At 42.9% G+C, this 23946-nt stretch overlaps 1 protein-coding gene across 1 annotated transcript in view; it reads right to left on the minus strand.

Annotated features, from left to right (window-relative positions):
- CATSPERE (catsper channel auxiliary subunit epsilon) overlaps positions 1-23946 on the minus strand; it is a 99264-nt gene that overhangs the window by 35695 nt on the left and 39623 nt on the right. Inside the window, exons 6-11 of the mRNA XM_054022858.1 lie at positions 17747-17777; positions 15187-15264; positions 13842-13948; positions 9674-10166; positions 7991-8458; positions 6620-6710 (exon numbers count right to left, since the gene is read on the minus strand). Coding sequence (XP_053878833.1) covers positions 6620-6710; positions 7991-8458; positions 9674-10141 — 1027 coding nt within the window. The 5' untranslated portion in view covers positions 10142-10166; positions 13842-13948; positions 15187-15264; positions 17747-17777. The remainder of the gene's footprint in view (positions 1-6619; positions 6711-7990; positions 8459-9673; positions 10167-13841; positions 13949-15186; positions 15265-17746; positions 17778-23946) is intronic.

Here is a 23946-nt window from a genome sequence, read left to right on the forward strand (position 1 = left end):
TTGGATCCCATTGGGAACTGGGTGTCTGAGTGTTGGAGATAGATGACCTGCTGAGCAATTTTCGATTGAAGTCTGCAGCTTTTGGGGCGTGGACCAGACCTGGGTCTGTGTTGCAGCAGGTTAGCGTGTCTGGCTCACAAGGCAGGGTTCTGGAAGTCCCAAGCTGGCAGGGAAAACGGGCTCAGAGGTAATTCCAGCACATCAGGTGACAGTCCAAATGCAGTTTCTGTGACTGAACCCATCACACAGCAGACATGCAAAGAAGGGTATTTCCTTTAACACCTGAAGTAGCCTTTTCCCACAAGTTTAAAAAGGAGAGGATTCCTTGTGGGACTGTGACCATCATGTCCATGTAGTGCCTGCTGGGAAGATAAACTGATTCCAACCACCTTTACATGAAGCATAGATGAAGTCTGGAAAACTGTGTCACATAGATGCATGAGGCCATATGTCCAATGTGCCTTTGGCATGCTCTTACAGATGTCTTTCGGTAAGCCTGAAGTTGGCTGAAGAGGTCCAATATAGTTTGGAATCTTTCTTGTGGAAGATAAGCTCTTACTTACCTGGAATCTCACACGGCTCCTATGAACTTTATGCTTTGTATCAGATGTGTGGATTTTTCTTTGGCTTTGAGGCCTAGTATGGCAAAGAGCTTGAAGGTTACTTGCTCTGAGTTGATTACCTCATATGGTGACTCCTTGGATCAACTATCAATAGGATATGGACAGACCTGGATTCCTTATCTTCTTAAGTGAACTGTTATGACTGCCAAATACTTGGTGAATAACCTTGGTGCTACTGAAATATCAAAGGGCAGGACCCTGTATAGATAGTGAGATGTTCCTGGTAGGAATCAGAAGATATTTCTTGTGAGCAGATGTATGTTGTTGAGATGTCAAAGGTCCAAAATAGGCCACCAGCCCCTTTTCTCCTTTAGAAAATAAAGGGAATAAAACTCCCTGCCCCTGAACGCTAAGGGCCTCTCTTCCACTGCTCTGACATGCATGAAGTAAGAGACTGCACCTCTTGTTTCAACAGTATTTTGTGACAGGGACTGTTGAAGGACAGGGATGATGGGTAGTAGATAGGACGGGACTGAAATTGTATGCAATAGACATTGCTGACATCTCTTGGACCACTGTGCTATAGTGAACCTACTCCAGGTTTCCTGAAAAAATAATAGCAGTTGCCAAAATGGGGGAAAAGGGGTAGAGATCCTCCAAAAGTTCTACTAGGCTCTAGACTGGGGTGTGAAAATTGCTGTTGAGAGGAAGACATCAGGTACACCATAGCTGAGAAAGAGATGATGGGTCATCTGTGTTGAAACATTTTCTTATCCCTTGGTAGCTCCAATGCCCCCTGTGGGTTTGAGAGTTGCTGGGCAGTCTCTGTAGCCCACGAAGGACTCACTTCTATGCCCAGAGTCTTTCAGGCCCTTCTTCCAGAGCACTGCTTTATTGATATAACAAAACTTGCAAAGTAACACAAAACTCACATCAAAGCTGGATGCTGGGACTCAAAAGCCTTTCATTCTGCTTCCCTCTCTCTGTTCCAAGGCTAGTCACAGGAGACAACCTTGCTCTTGTAGACCCCACTCCCTCTCAGCTGAGTCTTCTCAGCCCTTTATAGAGAACACTTGACCCCTTCCCAACTGTATCTGATAATTGAAAAGGGCTGGCTGGCCCCAGACTCCTTGTCTCTTAAAGGGGAAGACCATTCAATTACAGGTTTATAATAATAAGGATTAGAGGGATGCTGTCTGAAGGAGGTTTGAGGTCCAACTTTCTTCCTCCTTGGGGTTGGAATGTGCAAGTCTAGAGAATGCAAAGTGGCTCTAAAGTCCCTTAGTGAGTTCCCTGAGGGCTTCCTAGCTCTTTGAATTGAAGAGGGTGCAGCCCTCGAATGGAAGATGTTTTGCTATGGTTTGGCTCTCCTTGTATATTCCTGCTGACTGGCGCCAGGAGGATCATCATATTGCTACCTATCTGGCTACGGTACAGATTTAGCCATGACACTGTTTCAGATGCATCCAAAATAGTCTATAGGGATGTTCTAGACATCAGTTGCCCCCTGAACGTGATTGATTTTAATTCTTCTGTGTGCTTCTGTCAGAGCCTTTCCATAAAACTGAGAAAATTTCTTCCAATATAGACTGAAGTACCTGGTCAATAATGTGCATCTGGAGAATGGCAGAGGAATCGGGTTTTTTGCTGTGCACACCCAGTCTCTTTTTCACTGATGTCTGCTTGGATCTTTCGTGAACAGCCACTACGAGTGAGCCAGGTACTTGATGTAAATAAAGTACATTGAGTCGCAGTTATTGATGCTGGACTCTGCCATAAGTCCTTTGCAGATCGTAACAATCCCTCATGAATAGACATGGCAAGTCTACCAGACATGGAAAGGAGCAGAACGTCTAGTAGTTTGGGTGACTTCTCTTGCACTACTTCCAGTAGGATGTCAAAGGTTTCCGCCATATGTTTCATCATCAGGTCTTGGAAGACCTTAAGTTGTCTGCAGTAGAGGATGTTGAGGGATTGGCTGCCTCATCAGGGAAGGATGACAAAATTGCAGCTGGGAACAATTGTTCCTCCACATCTGCCTATTGATTGTTCTAACTCTTCAGGGGAAAGGAAATAATCCTAGAAAGAGGGTAGAGAATGTTGGCTTGCAGACACATGGCTGCCTACCCCAAGGCACCCAGTAGGGCTATGACTGATAAGTATATGGATACTGGACTGGTGGACACAGAAAAGGATACCAGGAGGGCTGCTTCCTGAAAGACCCATGCTTTCTCCCGCTCAAAGAGCAGTCTCTGGACTCCCTCCCTGATTCCCAGTGTGGCTGAACAGGTGAAGTAAATGGTACTGATGTCTCAACTGCTCTATATATCATGATTTTGAAGACTGAAAGCCTAGTTAGCACTGCTGACATTGTACGAGCCAGCAAGGACTTCACTACAGGACCCATGGACAGGTCACTTGGTGCTGAATACACCATAGATGGGTGCCGAGTACTGTAGGCATCAATGTGTTGTCTACCAAGGTGCTGGGTACTGTTGGGATGCTGCCAAATTGGTGTGGCCATACTGAATGAATGGTGTGAGCATAACTTGACGTGACTTAAACATGGCTGAAGAGGATCCTGGGAGCAGGGTCCCCTTCAAGCAGAAGATTTGATAAATTTAGGTAAAAGTCTCTAGCTTTCTGAGTTGACCTGGAAAAAAAACAGCAGATGGAGCAATGGTCAGGCATACACCCCCTGCCTAAACAACAACAAAAAGGCACTTAAGAATACCTATCATTGAGTGGCATAGAAGCATCACACGAGGGGAATGTCTTATATCCCAGAGATTTAGCTTCCACTCAAGTCCCAGTAGCAGGAGCGGAGGGGCAGAGCTCCAAATCTACTAATTATCTATTAAAAATGAATATTTTCCTTTTTAAAGCCAAGAAGCAAACTAAAAATTAACTACCTACCTGCAACTCTACTAATTAATCATGAACACTAACTGCAATAGAGTTATAGAGAAGCAGGCAGACACTGCAAAGAGTTCCAAATTGCTGCCACAGTTGGTAAGAAGGAACTGAGGATGGCTGGGCCCACTCTGCCCTTTATGCATTCAGGCTGTGGTGTGAGGGGGGCATGAGGGATCTGGCATGCAGGTGTGGCCCCAATGGATGCTGCTGGCCAAAAATAATCCAATGCTGCAAGCACTGCGCACATGCACCCCAAGAGACGAATCCATGAGGACAATCACTTGAAGAAGAACAAATAGTTATGATGAATGAGGAGAAATACTTTTTTATGTTTGTTTTAAAGATTAGATTAGTGACTTGTGTTTAAATTCAGGTCTACACTAGAAAGCTATGCCAGCAAACATTCCTATGATAGATGCAGTTTATACTGGCAAAAAAGAACTTTTGTCAGTATAGCTTATCCTGGTTCCTTGAGAAAAATAAGCTATACAAATAAAAGCATTTTTATGCTGGTATAACTGCACCTATACTAGGATTTTTGCCAGTATAGGAATGTTGTAAAATAATATAATCAATATCACACCCATAACATGTTATCATACTGGCAAAAGTTTCTAATATAGACCCAGCTGAAGAGATTCTCAGCCTGTGAGAGAGAAAAACGGTGCTTTTTCAACTGCAATTATTATTTTTACCTAGAGGAATAGAAAGAGATGAGACCAGGACAAATTTCTTAATGGGCCCATTTTTAATTAGTTTAACTCAAACTAATGGACAGATTTATTTTAAAATTCTCAGAAAAGTTGGTCTTTTGTCACAGATTATGTGCTGTCAACTAGGGGAACATACACTGTATTCATCATACAAAACAAAGAGGTTGAATCTCTACTTTAAGTGAAAAACTTAACACAGCCTTAACTATGGTGTCTCGCCCAGTACCTGGTCCCAATCACCACCCCAGGAATCCAAAGAAAAGACTGTAGAAGTGAGAAGTGCAGAAGGAGAGCAAGGGGTATAGATCCATAGAGTCAATTATCTCAAAGAACTACAGCTAATGCATTTGTTTCTCTTTCAAGTGCAGCCTATACAGATCAACACTCCAGGGAGATAAGCAAACAGTAAACTCACATTCAACAATTATTCAATTAATACTTCCATGACTTCTCTCCCAAAATACGCAGCAAATCTACAGGTTAAAGGCATGTGTTGGACTCCTAAAAGCAGCGCTATTTATGTCAGTTATGGAAATATTACAGAGACATACAGCTGAAGCTACTTCGGACCTAGTAGAATATCAAGAGGTTGTCAGTTACTGTAACCTCTGTCAGGTATCAAACATGCATGAATAATGTAATGCTTTTGGATAGTCTTTTCAGCCAGGTAGAATGGATCTCTCTGAGAAGGCCCTGTGATGTTACTGACATGAACTGTGACCATATAGATCATTGTTGCAACCAGGGTCCTATGGTTCACCAGGTCTTGTACAGAGGGCGTGTCTATGGAAAAGTTGTAGTTTGCTGGCTATGATTATACTGTCTGTATGTGTGTATCATTTTTGTATTTGAAGTTATGAATATTGGCTATGTACTTGTATCTCAATGTGTTTGATTCCAAGTAGCCTCAGTGAAGCATTTGGTCGGCTTCTTGAGAAAGGACTATTCTCAGTAAGTGCCCAATCAAGAAACACTTAACTGACAATGGACTCTGGGAAACCCCAGTCCACATCTGAGCTTTCCTGGGAACATTCAAACTAACATGTAAACAATGGTGTCGGCCTGCAAAAAGCTGAATCATTCATGGACACGTGACTTGCCCAGGTGGTTACAAACTTCATCTTGTTGTTGTGACTTTGCACAGAAGAACAAAGGGGTTTCCGCCCACAAGAGAGAGAATATAAAGGGCCCTGGAAGCCCCTCCATTTTGTCTTCAGCTGGCTGAAGAGATGGCCTCTCCACCCCAAAGAGATGCTTGAAAAAAACTGGAACAAAGGACAGTAACTACGGGGGTGTGAGTGATTGCTGGACCCAGACTAGGAAGGAGTCCTGTCTGCGAAAGAAGCTTATTGGAACATCTGTGGGGGTGAGATTTCATCTGTAATCAGTTTCTTAATGTATTTCTTAATGTATTAGGCTTAGACTTGCGTGTTTTGTTTTATTTTACTTATTTTTGTAACTTACTTTGTTCTGCCTGTTATTACTTGGAACCATTTAAATTCTACTTTTTATATTTAATAAAATCACTTTTGCTTATGAATTAACCCAGAGTAAGTAATTAATACCTGGGGGAGCAAACAGCTGTGCATAGCTCTCTCTCAGTGTTATAGAGGGTGGACAATTTATGAGTTTACCCTGTATAATCTTTATACCGAGTAAAACGGATTTATATGGGGTTTGGATCCCATTGGCAGTTGGATGTCTGGGTACTGGAGACAGGAGCACTTCTTAAGCTGTTTTCAGTTAAGTCTGCAGTTTTGGGGCACGTGGTTCAGACCCTGGGTCTGTGCTGGAGCAGACTGGTGTATCTGGCTCAACAAGGCAGGGTTCTGAAGGCCCAAACTGGCAGAGAAAATGGGTTCAGAGGTAGTCTCAATGCATCAGATGACAGGTCCAAGGGGGTTTCAGTGCTCAAACCTGTCACAGGCCCCTTCTGGAATTTCATGGGAGATCAATCTTTTGCCATAAGGCTAAACTGGCCATTCAGATGAACAAGGCCAGAAGATCAGTTTCCACTAATGCAGAGATGTTCCAGAGAACCGTAAGCTATGAGGTGGGGGAGGAGGGATAGCTCAGTGGTTTGAGCATTGGCCTGCTAAACCCAGGGTTGTGAGTTCAATCCTTGAGTGGGCCATTTAGGGATCTGGGGCAAAAATTGGGGATTAGTCCTGCTTTGAGTAGGGGATTGGACTAGATGACCCCCTGAGGTCCCTTCCAACCCTGATATTCTATGTTTCAAGAGCCAAGCAGAACCCAGAAAAGAGTCATCAAAGGAATAAGCACAGGTCCAGGAAAAAAAGGATGAACAGATCCAGAGCCCATGAAATTGTGAAAGTTAAACAGTCTAGGGCCACCAAGGGACCTTATTACAGAGCTCATGTGCCATAGGGGATTGTGCAACAAGAAAAATGTTGACGCCTAACTTACTCCAGTAAATGTCTTGACATGGAAGGCTCACTGCAATGGCAAATGGAGATAAGATGCAATGAGCCTCCTTGGCACTGAATATCACAGATTCCTGCACAGCACAAGAAGTGTTAGGGCTTGAATACACAGGTCTCAGCACCAAAGGGCACAAAGTTGGGACATCACCCACACCAGTTTCCTTCCACATTTAGGAACTACTGAATACACAGCCAGTTTTGGCACTCTGCTTCCTCACCTTCCCCAATGCCAAGTGAGACTAGTGAAGGTCAAGTCAGAGTCATAACTCCTGTACTTTTTCTCTCTCCCACTGTTCAGAAGACAAAGTCTAGGCACCAGAAAGTCATTCTGTTCAACCTCTGGGCCTTCTTAGTAGAGCTCAATGCAGAGAAAACCTTAGCTCCAACTTTTTATAATCTGGTTTTGATAGAAATAGTCAAGGGATTTCTCTACACCAATTTTACAAAGCATGGGTGCTTACTTAAGGCAAATATAGCTATGATGTTAAGGTGCCTTTCAATGTGAATGCAGTCAGACACTCAGCACCACACTTACTCAAGTTGGCCTTAAATTCTTCAACAGTAAGAATTTAAGGCAGCACTCCCATTTCTAGACCTTTGGGGAATGGTATTGAAAAAGACATGAAGCTTCTGCCTATATTGTGCCTCACACTAAGGCATTTCAGCCATCAGACATGAACATCAATGTCTGACATTATGAAATTGCATGACACATTAGGCATACGGCCAATCTTCTTGGTGGTGGCTAAGACAATAGAATCTACAGAATCAACTGTACCGTCAGTCAGAAGAAACTGTTTAGTGGGGCTGGACCAAAATAAAACTACCATGGCAGAGAGTGAATGTGTGTTGGGGGGGAATGCCCAATGATGCCCACAATGGCACATAAAAGGTTTTTGTTTTTACTAATACTAAAAATACTAATAAGGTGGGAAAATGATGGAAAAATGTGTACAAGATACTGTTAAGTCCTTGTTTGTAGGGAATCAGAAGGAACTGAGGGGTGGTTGCAGTCCTTTGTATTCTCTTGGTCTTGAGGAAGATGCATGTATTGCCCCAATAGATACTGTTGGCTAGAAGATTTCAAGCTTCCCTACTTGTGGCATGCAACTCTCAAGAATGGGGATCCATGTGGCAATACTTGAAGGGCAAAATTTTGTTAACTATAATTTAAATATGCCTATTCATCTAAAAATGGTAGATTTCAGTCCTTCTGAACCAATTAATTTAATCAAATACATAATTGCTATAATCATCTAGAAAAGAGATATCATCAGGGATCCCCTTATTTCTGAAGTTGCTGTCTTATACCCAAATTATTATGTATTCAAATGTAATATACTTAACCAATAACCAGTTGGTGAATAGTGCTCCCTCGAGATACTTCCAACAGTGTCTGATTGAACCCAGATACTATAACAAATCCATTAATTGTGTTGTTTTTATAGCTATAATAGATCTTTTCCTTGTTCCACATCAGCATAGATGGTGATGCTGAATATACAAATTCCATTAGCATAAAACCCTGGGGAGGAGCATTTAAGGAAAAGTCTCTCAGGACCCACAAATCTCGGTCTTCGTTATAAGCTGACAGATAAAACACCCTGGAGGAGCTGCACCCAACGCAGGCCATCAGCAACGAAACTTCAGATGGGCGTGAGTCATAGCAAACAGTGCCTATAGATAAAGAAGCGGCCATTGGCAAATCTAGGACCCTCTTTAGCTTTGTTGTATCTGTTATTTTAATAAACACATTGCCATCATATCCTAGATATTGTTCACTTGGTGTCCATATTGCTACTGTACTTAATTTTCTTCCACTCTGTAAAAAAATAAAAATTGAACAAAGCTATTAGATAAATAGTACATTTAAGACACTGTACAAACTATTCCCTCTCAAACTTTGCATAAATGATACCAGTATCTCCATTAAAAAGTAAAAAAGATTTTCAGCTGATGTAATTAGCCTAGCTACACTAGAGTCAAGTTGCTGTTATGAATTGGGAAGTAGGTGGTCTGGCCTAGTAGAGAGAGGGAGGGAGCGGGCGGGAGAGAGAGAGAGAAGGGGGCGGCCAGGGCTACAGCAGGGGCGCTGCCATGCGGCCCCTCCCGCTGCACCGCCTCCAGTCACCTGCCGCGAGGGCTCCACTCTGGTCGGCGGGGAGGGAAGGAAGAGGACTGCCCTGCAGGGTGCTCTGGTTCTCCGCGCCGCCGCCCCCTACAGGGCAGCCGGAGCGGAACAAGAACAAAACAAAAAAAAAAGTGGCCGTGCCGCCCTAGGATTGGGCAGAATGCCGCCTCCAACAATCTGCCGCCCCAAGCACCAGCTTGCTCAGCTGGTGCCTGGAGCCAGCCCTGGTTAGAGGCTGGGGTCAGAGCCAAAAGTGGTAACTGACGACTGGAGGTAAGACATAAGGGCAGGAACTAGAGGAGAGGCAAGGATCAAGCACAGTGCAGGAGCATGGTGTAAACAGGAGCAAAAGCAGGGGTCAGGTAGTAGCCAGTAGAGCAGGAAAAGGGATGGGTGCCAGAGGCAGGCACAAGCAAGGTCCAAAGCAGCCACAACAGGGAATCACTTTGTTGCTCAGACAAACTTCCTGTGCCTCCTTCTGGCTTAAATAGCATGGTTGGACCAATTGGTGGAGCTGGGTGATCCCCCAATATTAGTGTCTTGGGTGAGTCTATAGTCCTACTAGCTTCTTGGGCCATCAGATTTCAGAAGACATTAGGTGGAGACCAGCAGGCAGCTGCTGTCTGGGGACTCCTAGGCCTGGGTTCATAGACCTGGGACATCATATTCACAAACTTAAGTCCTCATCCTGGAACTAGCTCCATGTGGGTACTCCTCTGGACCCATGTAGAGCCAACTGTAGCATCAGGTACTTATTTTTAAATGACCTGAAAATTAATTTGTTGCACTCAGTGCACTTCTAATTCCAAACCTATTATTATATCAGGGGACCAGTGGGTTAATCCCCAGGCCTAGTGAAGCACTTTCATATTTCAAAATGTAAAACAAGAATTGTGTGTGACTTACCTGTACTGGATATTCAGATGAACACCAAAGTCTTGACTGTATTCCAGTTATTCCCGTTTCTGGTAGATTGTATTCAGGTCCAAGTTTAAAAAACCGATTGGACTCTCTTTTGTAAACTGTCCCCATTATTAAAAATAAGATTCCATCATCAGTTAAAACAATATCAGTTACGTTGTGACTTAAGTCAAAGTCCAAAATGTGTGATGGAGCTTTGATTTCTTTATAAGTTATAAATCCATCATTTGTATGGAAAGTTCCAAATTCTGACAACAAAAGTGCAGTTGTTGGAAAACATGCAGACCACTCAATGTAGGGCTCACTACCAGCTGGGGAACAGAGGGAATTGTCACTTACATTGTTAGGAAATGGCTCTTCAGGCCTGGAAATGATAAAGGGACTATCTAGAACAAAACAATCCTGAAAAGCTATTGCCTTTCCATGGATATTAGTTATGATGTCATCTAACATTGCAGGTACATTAATTTTCCAGAATCTGAAAATGGAAGAAATGACAGATAAACTGGCAAGAATTAAACTTTATATCAGATTCATTAAGAAAAATAATTCCTGACAAATTTCAGAGTTTGTAGCAACTCCAAAACAATTTATTTCCCATTTCTTTTTAACAATTTCTCTAAACCTTTAACATTTTTCAAGTCACAATATTCTCAGGCACACCCTACAGTCACAGTGTTCAGCACATATGCCAGCAGCTATTAGAGTAGTGGTACTGTTGTTGCTATACACAAGCTGTGCATTCCTGATCACAACCATTTCTATTTGTAGGGACATACCACTTTTCCAAATTATTTCCTGCTATTCCCCCATTCTCACCAAATGTAAAATATAAAATTAAAATAAAATTGGGGGTGGGGGGAGGGAGAGAGACCAAAATCTGCCTTCAGTGGGACTTTAACCTGCAACGGCAGCCAGGCCTCTAATGTTCAGTGCTTCAGTAAATGCTGGGAATCACACATCTCTGAATGGTCTCACATAAACAGGCAAGAAATGTATATTCTCTGGAGCTGGGAGCACGAGGACTGGTTATGACATCATGGATTATTGTGGCAACAGCAGATAGAGCCATTATTACAGTCACTTTTGCCATGACAATAAAAACTGCATTACTTTACAAAATGAGTTTCCTAACTTTAGGTGACACTGATGACACTAGTGGATGAAAAATGTATGTTAATAACATGTTAATAATCAGGATATGAATTACTTGGTCACAAATTCACTTGGTTCAATGTTTAGCTAGTGGTAGAGGTATCCAAACTTCCAGAATTCTATAAAAATAGGGCTGTTTTAATAACGGAGGTGAGATAGTTGAATATGAGAAAAAACAGCCACATTTTGTCTTTAGATATACACATGCAACTGCTATTGATTTCAATGCAAATTGGATGCATGTATTCAAAGGCCAAATTTGGTCCATACAGAAGAAGAATGAAGTAATAAAACTTTCTATGTGAGCATGCATCAGCATTACTGGAGAAACAAACCCTATTACTCTATATGACGAGCGATCTTGTTTTTCCACTCTCTTTTATTTGGTTCTTCATACTACTACCATATAGAGAAAGAAGAGGTTAAAAATAAGACAGAAAATAGATATTACAACTCATTTCACCATAACAGCAATTTACTAAAACTGCCATCATTTATAAAAGAATTTTACCCAATTTGCCAAAAATGCTTCTATTCCTTTGGTTAAGTAAGTGCAAATATTAGAGAAAGTCTTTATCTGACGATAAATTTCTTTGATATAATGATGTGTTGCTATATTGCCACCTAGTGATGAAATGGATGAGATCCAATTGAAAAAGATGTTTCACAGAGATGACAGTAGGCCAAATTCAGTTTCTAACCCAAATGTAACAGGGATGTAAACAGTGGTGTAAGTTACTTGTTGAGTGTAAACTGGTTAGAAAAAGGCAGTAAGATGAAAATTAGTGCAACTTGTTTTAATATGGTATTCAGAGTGTGTAAAAACAACTGCAAATTAAAAGTCAAAGGGACAGATGGGGCGCATGTTTCAGGAATGCAGCTAACAAAAGAGCCTGCTACACTTTAAGACAGAATCATCGTCAATACTCCTGGGGCCAAATCTAGCCCTGTGGTAAGCCTGTGTAATTCCCACTAACTTCAATGAGCATTTGTGCAGGGCAGAATGTTGTTACCGCAGAGTACCACATTGATGGAAAACACACTTGCTTTGCACATCCACTGAATAAAAAAATCAGTGCAAGTTATTCTCCTTCACCACATATCTATTTTCTGATCAGCTCACACCAACGTATACATTATAATATCATTTACATCCCTGTTGAATTTGGCCCTTAGTGTTTCTGTTATATATTACATAGTTTTGTAAATATTATAGCATTAGAAATTAAAATTAATATGTTGCTAGAAGATGGAGCAAACAGTGAAGAAAGTAGAGAAATCGACAGTTGGAGAGTCCTAGGGTTAAGATAAATATTCCTACTGACAAAAAATTAAATACCAAAAGAAATACTGCAGAAGGGCTTCATTGTCGGTTCAGCACACTGCCACTACACTGAGGGGAATAGAAAGAGGTATGCGATAACCAAGCAGTGTCCCTAAAGTATTCTTAACAGTCAGCTATGCCTGGACATATGAATTACCATTATCTGGATGTTCTCATCCACTAGAAATTTTCTATAATGTCAGATTCGTCTTTGGGAGAAACTTTATATTACTTTCACAGGGAGACTCAGTGGATTGCTGGAAAGAAGAAACAGCCAAGACATGCTCTGTAGAGTGTGTATTGAGCTAACAATTCTACATGGAGGGATGAGAGAAGATGATGACCTACTCACCACATAGGTTTGCCCTGGTGAGAGGGAATGATCCAAAGTGCTATTTTCAAACAGGGCTTGAAAACTAGCCAATAAGAAAAGAAACATAACTTGGAGGAAAGAGAAAAGGAAGGAGTATCTGACTGAGATACTTATTTTTTAAGAAGGTGCTGCATTCAGCAGAGTACCACAAACAGGCTTTGAGCTCCAGGGAACTGACATGAGTTGGGGGAAGGAAAATTGACCTTTGAAATGCTAACTACCCATAAGCTTGATAATTAAGCTTCTCAGCCCATTATAGTGATGTTTTGTGCAATCTTAGGCCCCAGTCCTGCAATACACTGCCCAATGGTGTTCATGCATGTTCAGTGGCGCATTTGTGTAGTGAGGTACAGGATCGAGGCCAGGGTTTACATGAGAACAAACATATGTTTTGTTTTTAATGTTTCTTCTCTCTTTCTAAAATAATGAACAGTTTCTTATTTAAATGAAATTATAATTTAGATTTAACTGCTAAATTGGTGGGGGAGCATGGGCTGACTAACCATGCTGGGAGATGACAGGCTCGTCCCTCAAGGAAGAAAGGGTATACAGACTCACACACAAAAGCTATCTAAAACTAGAAAATGAGGTCCAGATGGGGCCACGGTCTCTATCCAATGATGTGTCACAATAGCATTAAGTGAGCTTTCATATTTTGGGGAGCTGGGGCACTGTGATCTCACAATGAAAGCCACTGAAAGATGTGCCATATTGTGTAGGCATCTGTGGGCTTCCTTCCCCAGGCAAGGTACATCAGTGATTACTATACATTTGGATCAAAGGAATTTGAAAGGCTTTTTCCAGTTGAGTTCTTTGGCACCAAGCCACCAAAGTACTTTGCACCTAGGAAAGAGGTCAGGAGGGCCTATATATAATTCATTGCAGAGGGGCAAGCTCTCCCCCCAGAGTCTGAAATTGAAAGGAGAATTCCCAACAGATTCCCAGAATCCAAAGAGGCTTGGAGGCTACTGCCCTCTTTGCAAATTCCCAACCCCTTCCATACTGACAAGAGTACTAGAAGGACACTCCATTAGGTTCCCTGGAAGTTCTGTTATTTTCCCCATAGGTTTTTCTGCCAGCGTCTACAATATGGCCACTAATTATTTCTGTACTAGTTGGTGTCATTATGATAAACTTTCAGTATCTTTTCCTACAGTATACATTACCAACTAAACTGAGTGTTTTGTAAGATGCTTACATTATAATATATCTACATAGCTATAAATGTGCAATCAGATGGGTGTGTGAAAAATCATTTTAAATGGAATTCTGTTCAGAAAAAAATAAATGAAATACAGTACCCCAACTCTGGAAATGCAGTAGCAAAGTATTCGGTATTTCTAAAATAGGTCTGAACAACAGGTTCCTGTCCCAAATTCCAAAACTGCTTGCTAAGTGTCTTAGAATACTGTTTAAGTAAAATAAAGGCTGTTAGTTATCATACATTTTTATGTCAATATAGTTTAAGGTTGTATATGAAAAATCTCAGGGTTAAAATACTCTTTAAATAACATTCTAAAGTACACTTCCAAATAAGGATGCATTATTAAACACATTTACACATTTTATCCACATTAGAATATAGTATATTTGGAACCAAAATTAACTTTCTTCGCAATATATCCTAAAGTATATATAGCAGGAAATTAAAAAAATAACACACCGAAATCTAATAATAAAAGTTTATCGAAAATAATGAAAATTTTATGTTCTTCTCCAAATTCCAGTACTTGAATTAATAATATAATTTTAATTCTAGTAACTCTGAGGCAAATCAACACATTTATGAAATGAATATTAAAAGATGCCAAAGAGAAGCAATTCAGCATGGCAATTTATAATAAAGTAATAACTCCTAAAGGGCATCCCTTGGTCATGGATGCACACCTCACGTTAGGTATGATGCCAAAGGCTAAATATCATCAATCACCCCACAAAGGCATCAGGAGTGCATACTCTGACAATGTTTACTGCATATACCAATCCTGCAGGCTGATCCATGTGGGAAGAACCTTGTGCTCACATGGATTCCTACTGGGTGCAAGAATCCATCTGCACGTATCAGCTTGTGGGATCAGGGCCAAAATGCACTTCCTTAAATGGTAAAGTCTAGTTCTACTGTTAAATTCAGCTCTATAAAAATGACATAATGGGTTCACTGTTTATTATGTCTTGTTACTGCTGTATCATAATTATTTAGACAAAAAGTAAAAAGAGTTTTTTTCTGAGTGTCAGCCATGCAAATTCACTCTAGAATGTGAAAGTCAAGTTTGGATCTTTCCTTCTCACCTACCACCACCAGTAGCAAAACAGCTGTGGGCTAAATTCTGACCCTAACAGAAGTGTTCTGATGGTAGAATTTAGCTCTGCCACTGGAATTTAGCTAACAATTCTGTTTTTAATGCTGAGATGGAAACAAAACCACCTCACTCCCCCATAGTTGTGTCACCTCTGCAGTATTAACTGGAACAAAAAGCACCAAAAACTTATTTTTGTCACTCCCTTAAGTTGAAATGATTATGGATGCACATAGGCAGCATATCTAATGAATAAGACAGTGCCATTTTTAATTAGTAACTTCTCAGAGTAGACCTGCACTTTCAATACAATGTTTTTAAAAGAAAATATAGAGCTATTTTAACATACCGGTGGTGGAGATGTTGCACTGTGATTCAGTTCAGAGGGTTCTGCATTTTCTGGATCGTATATCCATAAGATTAACTCCTAGCAAATAAAAAAGGCAAATGATAATATTTTGTTAATAAACACGTTTATATACTGTCACTGTGGTCCGATTTCTTTTGGTGACTAGATGTATACTAGAATGTAGTAACAATACCATATAAAGAGGCATTAATTTGGATAATGTCAAAATTAAGTCTTCAGCCTGATCTTACTCAGACAAAAGCAAAACTCCCTTTGACTTCAGTGGGCAATGGCGACTGAGGGGATCCAGATCCACTCCTCATAGAAAGGGAATTATTTCCTTTCAGTTCTTCTATTCTTTCCACAGCAGTACTTCACATACCATAGTCTCTCTTATTCTACCCGGCCCATGCTACTTTACAATCCTGCTGTACTATGGCAAAAGAGGGATCAGAAATAGGTACTTAACTCTAAAAAGAAACAACAAATTAGTCTCTTAGCAGGGAGATATTAATATGTATCTTTTTCTCCTGCCTCCATGATTGCTATGGGTCTTCAGCCTGACTGTCCTTGGATTTTGCTCCTCAAAGACACAACCATTTCTGATCAACTATGTGATTCATATCAGTCAGCCACGGAGGAACTCAACCCCTCGTGGGGTCCCAGAGTCCGGACTCCAGCCCGAGCCTGAACATCTACACCACGGTTAAACAGCCCATGAGCCTGAGTCCCACGAGCCTGAGCCAGCTAGGGTGACCAGACGTCCTGATTTTATCGGGACCGTCCCGATATTTCCTTGTTTGTCCCGCGTCCCGACTGACGTGCGGTCGGGACACTGGACAAACAAGGAAATGCCCCGGAGCCTAGAGCCCGGAAGTGCTCGCACCCCCCCCGCCCCGACTCCGCCCCCTCCTCCCCCGATTGGCTCCCTCCCCGAATCCCCGCCTCTTCCCCGGGCTCACCATTCCTCCCCCCTCCGCAAGCGCTGGAGGGAGGCCCGGGAGACTCAGGGGAAGTGCGGGGCCGGGGTGAGTAAGAGTCCGGCCTGGTCCCGAGCAGGCAGGACTCAGTCGGGTGGTAGGGAGAGGAGGGGGGCGGCCCGCGGGGCCAGGCGGCGGCTGTTGTTGTCCCCCCGGCCAGCGGGACTCGGGAGCAGCCGCTGCTGTAGCTCCCACTGCCGCGGGGGAGGAAGCGGCCATGGCGCTCCGCGGCTGCGGCGCCCCCGAACCTCCCCGAGCCGGGGCCTGCTGCGGGGACCCAGCAGCGCGTACGCTGCGCCCAGTCCCTGGCCAGTCGCGTCTGGGCTGCTGCCCAGCTGGTGCAATCCCGCGGCGGCCCCGGGGAGGAGGCATCGGCAGCCCAGCCCCGTTCGTTCCCCTGTGGGACCCGAGCGGGACGGGAGGGCTGGGGCCTGCTGCCCCCACTCCGGGGCCGCCGCGGGATAGCACCGGCTGGGCAGCAGCCCAGACGCGACTGGCCAGGGGCTGGGCTGGGCGCAGCGTGCGCGCTGCTGGGTCCCTGCAGCAGGCCCCGGCTCGGGGGGCTCGGGGGCGCCAGAGCCGCAGCCGCGGAGCGCCATGGCCGCTTCCTCCCCCGCGGCCGTGGGAACTGCAGCAGCGGCTGCTCCCGAGTCCCGCTGCCCAGGGGGGAGAACAGCCACCGCCTGGCCCCGCGGGCCGCCCCCCTCCTCGCCCTACCACCCAACTGAGTCCTGCCTGCAAGGGACCAGGCCGGACTCTCACTACCCCGGCCCCGCGCTTCCCCTGAGTCTCCCGGGGCCTCCCTCCAGCGCTTGCGGAGGAAGGTTTTTTTTTTTTTTTTTTTGCCCCCCCCCGCGTCCCGATATTTGTCTTTGGTGATCTGGTCACCCTAGAGCCAGCTGACATGGGCCAGCTGAGTGTGTATAATTGCAGTGAAGTACCCTTAGGATCTTGGAATCTGCTCCTGAGTAGGGGGGCAGGTTTGGGTAACTGTGTAGCTGCTCTTTCAGAGGTGGCTGAGCACAATACCCCTCATTCCAAGGACATAAATAGGCTTCCACTGCTGTGGAGTCCAACCAGGCTGTGCCTGTTTGGCAGGCTCCACATACAGATGGAACAGTGTCCGGAATTTGGTCCATAATCAATAAAGGTGAATGTTCTTTTAGTTTCCATATTTTCCCAGCCAAACACAATCCCTCTCACAGAAAAAAAGAAAGAGGGAGGGCATGAGAAATGATTAAATATGTAATTTGTTTATACTAGCTTTGGCAAATTTTGTGAAATAACAACGCATTTTACAGACTGAATGATAGGCCATAACATTTTATGGTATATTGAAATTTTTATCCAAACTCACTAAAAAAAACTCTAGCTTGGGCATGAAACATGCATTTCACAAAGCTCCAGAAAACACAAATATATAGAAGAATAAAGAAAGGGTTGGCTAACGTCCACTGACCTTTCCTTCTGACTGGACTAAATTTGTATCAAATCACTATTTTGGAGAAGTGAGAAATAACTTCCGAGTTAAAGTTAGTTAAAACATTAGGCAAAAGATAGCATTTAAAAGTTAAATTTACCTGGCTATCATTTTTTGAGGATGGAACGGAGCTATAAAAATAAAATAAAATAAAATAAAATAAAACAGTTACTTTTAAGTATAAGTAACAACCACTGCTTTGTAAAAGAAAAGAAAGGTTACTTACCTTACAGTAACTGTAGTTCTTTGAGATGTTCTGTACATTTTGACTCAACTCTTAGCATACATGCACCCCATATGCTGGAGTTCGGAATGTTCTAATCAGCAGTGTCCATTTGGCACTGCACACGTGCCCTGGATGCCCTTGTGCACTCCCCTCCCCAAGCACATAAAGGGCAGAGCATTCCCAACCACCCCTCAGTTCCTTCACTGCACAGAATCCCAGTTAAAAACTCAGAGCTACAGAGATGAAGGGTGGATCATGGTGTGACGTTATTGACATGAACTGTGACTGTATAGATCATTGTTGCAACCAGGGTCCTATGGTTCACCAGGTCTTGTACAGAGGAGGTCAAGTGGGGTGTCTATGGAAAAGTTGTAGTTTGCTGGTTATGATTATGCTGTCTGTATGTGTGTATCATTTTTGTATTTGAAGTTATGAATATTGGCTATGTACTTGTATCCCAATGTGTTTGATTCTAAGTAGCCTCAGTGAAGCATTTGGTCAGGTTCTTGAGAAAGGACTATTCTCAGTAAGTGCCCAATCAAGAAACACTTAACTGACAATGGACTTTGGGAGATGCCAATCCACATCTGAGCTTTCCTGGGAATGTTCAAACTAACATGTAAACAATGGCGTCGGCCTGCAAAAAGCTGAATCATTCATGGACATGTGACTTGCCCAGGTGGCTACAAACTCCATCTTGTTGCTGTGACTTTGCACAGAAGAACAAAGGGGTTTCCGCCCACAAGAGAGAGAATATAAAGAGCCCTGGAAGCACTATCCCAAGCTTCAGCCAGAGTAGGAACATCTACACTGCTATTTTTAGCCCCATTGTGTGAGCCCAAGTCAGTTGGTTCAGGCTCTGAGGCATGCTGACACGGGTTTTTTGGGTTTTTTTTTTTGCAGTTTAGTCATACTCATAATTACTCTGTCTGTATGGAAGACTGTCTATAGAGGACCAGCAATCAGAGCCTGAATTTCATACAATTTCCATGCATAAGTGATTGTCATTGGGAACACCACAGTGATGGTCAGGTGATTAAGTGAACACGATGGCATGGGTTCAAACAGCCAACCAATCAACTAGGTAAGTACTAAACTCAGATCCCAAGTATGAAAACTTTCCGTATCAGGTGTGAAAATGTGTAATAACCCCTCCAGGAACCTGTGAGCAACAGTGTGTGAAAAGACACAGTAATTTTGGATGGGTTGGTGATAAGCAGATATTGCTGTTAAATGCACTTAAATCGAGCTACCCGATTATCCTGAATGCTTTAAAGATATAATCCAATATATCAGGAATTGAAGATCCTAATGGGCTAAGCTGTCACTGAGCTGCCCAAGAGAAAAAATGTTTCCATTCTGCACCATATTTGTGCCAAGTGGAGGGCTTTCTGCTTTGTAAAAGCAAATCTCAGACCTGTGCAGAGCAACTTCTGTCTACTGATGTTAGCCATGCAACAGCCATGCTGTCAGATGTAGAGGCAACAGGTCTGCATGAAGGACTAGACCATGATTTTGTGAGACTATATCTGGCAGAGATAGAAATGTTATCCACGGTTAGTTCATGAGAGGTAGAAGTGCTGAATAACAAAATTGGTGTGGCTATGTTGGAGCTATTAAAAACAGACATGTCTTGTCTTGCCTCACTTTTCAAAGGATCCTTGGACTAAACGGAAGTAGTGAGAAGGCATACACTCATGGAAAAGTGTTGGATCTAGACCTCAGACTCATTGCCCCTTGAGAGCAAAAGCTGCGAGACTTCCTGTTTTCCCTGGTCACAAACAGATCTACCCATAAGACTACTCATTTTTGAAAGAACTGATGCCAAATGAAGTCTTTTAGGGACCACTCAGACATTAGCATCACTCTTTTGGTCAGATGATCTGCCAAATAGTTGTTATCCCCTGGAATACATAAAGGCTGACTTGATACTGAATACACCATTCCCGTAGAAATAAATCATCATCTAGTAAATAAGAAAAGCATAGTTCACCATTTTCTAACATAATAAAAACTAAAAGTTAAGAATCTGAATACATGTAAGTTAAGATACACAATTGCTTAAATAAATGTGTACAAATACAGTATCTTCCTGTGACACTTTCTCAATATGTGCAGGACTGTGGGTGATTTTGTTACCCCCTAGCTCCAGCAGGAGAGTCTATCTTGTGGAAGCTGGGTGTCAGCTCCAGTACAACATCAACCTTTCAACCACACAAGCACTCTCCTCAGGACTCTGCCAGTTCAATCCTTGCCTTGCAGGTTAACATTAGGTGGACCTCAATTTTTTGGGCCTCCTTGAAAAGAATTCCTCTCCTGTATCCTGCCTGTCACTGGATACCACAGAAATTACCAAGTCCGCTGTCTCCAAAGAGACAGTATGCACACCATCCTGTTAGCTCAGCTGAGGACAAACACTTTATTTTAGTATTACAGCACTGAGATGAATTTATAGCAAAACCAAGAATAAGTTTTATTAATAAATAACAAAGATTACTAAGCAAAAATAATAGAAACAGAAATGGTTACAAATAAAACAAAAGTATAATACACTTATAAGAGACTACATATGACCTTATCAGACTCCAGTCTTTGTCTAAAGCACTTTTGCTCACCCATAGCCACTTCTCAGTGTCACTAACTCACGCGACTGGGGATTCACCGTTTATGCACTTTGTTCCCTCAGTGACGGATAACTAAAATGTCTTTTTGCTTCTTCTTTTACATCCTGAAATTTATCATCTTTGTCACCAGAGTCAGGATGAAGCCCTGGGGTTCAGAATCCAGTGACTTCCCATGCTCATTTCACATCCACATGTTAATTTGTTCCTCCTCCTTACCTGTGATGCAAATAAACTGTCAATTGTCTCTGGCATCATCATGCTCAATTTACATTACAGAGAGGGAGATAATTATCTTCCCTCCGTCTGGAAGAAAACCTGTTCCCCCCTTTGTTTGGGTACAGACGTTAAAGCATACTATCTGTAAATATCCATAATTCCTCTGTTAATACATACATTTCACAATGCCATTAATGACCAGTTTGTGACCCGCTTTCATTTGATATCTCACACCACATTTTTTATACGTAAATATAATGACAGCAATATGTTAAGCATCGTAAATTTGTCAGCCTTGATAGGAACTGCTGTTACATGACAGTGAACCCTTTGCTAGTGGGCATTTAGGGGCTGTTAGGGTCACACCTCCTGGTTAGAAAATAGAAGTACCAAATTTAGTGTAAAAGTTTTTATTTATTATTATTAGTTATTACATTCTTCTCACGCCAGTACTGGTGCACAGGGCTGAAACTAGTCTCTTCCATCCTTCTCTCATGTACTGCTGCCTCCATCTGTTCAATGTTGTTGAGAATGACTGTTCTGCCCTCCCTGCTAAGGGTTCTTCTTAAAGTTTCTCTTGGGGGCCCATGTTTCCTCACACCAGTTGGTTTCTACTTGACAGCTTCATGTGGGAGTCTGTGTGTTGGCATCCAGAGTACATGTCCCAAATATGTCCAACACTTCTTTCTAATTCTAGTGGAGATTAAGTTATATTTAGTTGCAAATCAACTTTTAGCCAATGAGAATCAACCTTTCTTTAGGAAAATAACTAAAAAGTACAAATGCAAAAAAATATTAAAATTGATTATTTAAATAAAAGTTTCCTGCTTGCTGATTTAAATATTATTAAAATAGGTGATTTAAGTCACTTTGATTTAAATCAATCCAACTTGTGGCAGTCATAACCAAAGTACCTGGGGTAGGAGGAGTATAAAAATACTAATACCTTTTGGATGGGACTTGATATCTGTGGTCCTCTCTCTTAAATATTGCAGAGAGTGACACAGGTATAGCCCACAGATTTTTGGTCCAGTCCAAAATACCTTCATTTATTGACATTGCAACACAACCCTGAGGTACTGACTGAAGAATATAAAAAAAAAAAAAGTATAAGATTTCCCTCAATCACCTCAAGAGGAATCTCAAGCATCTCTGTCATCCTCTTCAAAAGGTCTCAGAATACTCTAAAGTCATCCTCTGTTATCTGGTCCCCTCGTCTGGTTTGGTGCTCCTCTTCCTCTGTTAAAATGTCTTACTTGCAAGGCAAGTGTGGAGCTCTGTGAGTCTGTAGAGATGGTGACTTGTCCCTTGATCTTGCATGAGGAACTTCCAAAGGGGGTGGATACTGAAATTGTGGGGTCCAGGAAGGCCAGAACAACTACAACTGGAAATCACAAAGGTATGGCATTTAATGTCAAGGAAGTGGCATCCACGGCACATGAGAAGCATCTGTAGCATGTCCTGTATATTGGTCAGATTAAGAACTTCTCTTGTGGTGATCTCGAACCCTTGAATAGTTAGAAGAGTATGGCAGTAACCTTAGAAAAGTACTCTTGCTAGAGGCAACAGATGAAGAGCAGACTTGTTCAACCGGAGGTGCAATTCCCCTCAGAATCACTGGAATCTGAGGAGGGCTGACAGGTTTCCCCTGAGATGAAGATAGATGGAGGGAAATTTTCATAACCAATGCCATAGGCTCCAGTATCAGGGAAGATCTTGAAATATCTGAGAAGGCAGATGCATTCAAGGGTGACTCTGGTTCCGAGGTGATTCTAAGTTCTGACAAATTAGTGAATGCTGTAGAAGTTGACAGTACTGGGATCATAAATCGGTACCAGTGCAATGGTCAGTGCCATCATAGATCTCTCCCTAGTCAGTTCTATAGTAGATATTAAGGATGGTACCATAGCCATTGGTACTAGAATGACCCTAGAGGTTGCCGATTTTGGTTGGTGTGCATTGGTTCTGTAAGGGAAATCTGCACCTTTAACAGTAAAGGGGGTCAAGGAACAGCCAGCCCTGGTCCAGGGTGGAGCCCAAAGCAGGTGCTGGGAATCATCAGACCCAGCTGGGCAGTGTCAGGTGATTGGGTCTGATGATTACCAGCTAGGCAATATAGATGAGAGTCCTAGCTCCCTTAGGGCAACTGGAACTAGGAGACTGCTAGGAGAACACCCTCCTGTAATTACAGTCCAGACTGCAGACGGTGCAGTGGAGGACTGCGAGCAGGTGGGAGGCCCAATGGATGTCCTTAGGTAGTGAGGAGTCCCTGACCACTAAACTGCCAAAGGCCAGGGGGCCCACAGCTATGCTGGGAGCAGAACAATTGCATTATGTTGTCATTCCACATATTGGAGAGACAAGGTGTAATATTTTTTACTGGACAAACTTCTGTTGGTAACAGAGACAAGTCTTTGAGCTTACACAGAGCTCTTCTTCAGGTCTGGGAAACATACTCAGAGCGTCAGAGCTCAATACAAGATGAAACAGATTGTTTAGCATAAGTAGTTAACACATATTTCAAGGGACCTTTCAAGGAATCTTGAAAGGGAGGTTGTGTGGGGTGCTGAGCATTGTAGCAGTGGAGATATGTCTGCAGGTTTTGCATCTGTTGTTCTGGCAGAGTCTGGTGCCACTTTGAGTTGGTGTGCCCTGGTCTGTGAGGAGCTTGCTTCTGATGATGAGCTTGGAGAGGTTAGGTGGTTGTCTGAAGGCAAGAAGACGGGATTCAGGAAAAATTTCTTTCAGGATGGGGTCCCTCTATCCACACAAGCATAATGGCTCAGCCAGATAAGAAGGAGAAGGAAGAGGACACAGGATGACATGTTCCAAGAGATCCTGCAAACCTCTGCTTCTTCAGACACCGAACAGAAGGCTTGGAGACAGCGTGGCCAGGGATAGAGCGGAGAGGAGAAAGGCATAGGAAAAGGAGAGGGATGTGCAGCAGGAGTTTCTAGCACTTCTCAAGCAGCAAACAGCCATGCTGCTGACTCTTGTTGACCTTCGGGTTCAACAGTCCCATGCTTGCCTCCTTCTGCAGTCCTGTGATGCAGTGTGCTCCTCATCATGGCCCTGCAAGAGCTGAATTGGGCCAGATGGGCTCAATCAGTTAATTAGGTTGCAAATGGGGAGCTGTAGGCCAGAAGCAGCTAATTATGGAGAAACTCATCTGTGAGGGATAGGTGGGGCTTCTGCAAAAATCAGGAAACTGGAAGCAGAAGGGGCTGTAGGGAA

This window comes from Malaclemys terrapin, chromosome 3, assembly GCF_027887155.1.
Source record: "Malaclemys terrapin pileata isolate rMalTer1 chromosome 3, rMalTer1.hap1, whole genome shotgun sequence".
NCBI classification, from domain to species: Eukaryota; Metazoa; Chordata; order Testudines; family Emydidae; genus Malaclemys; species Malaclemys terrapin.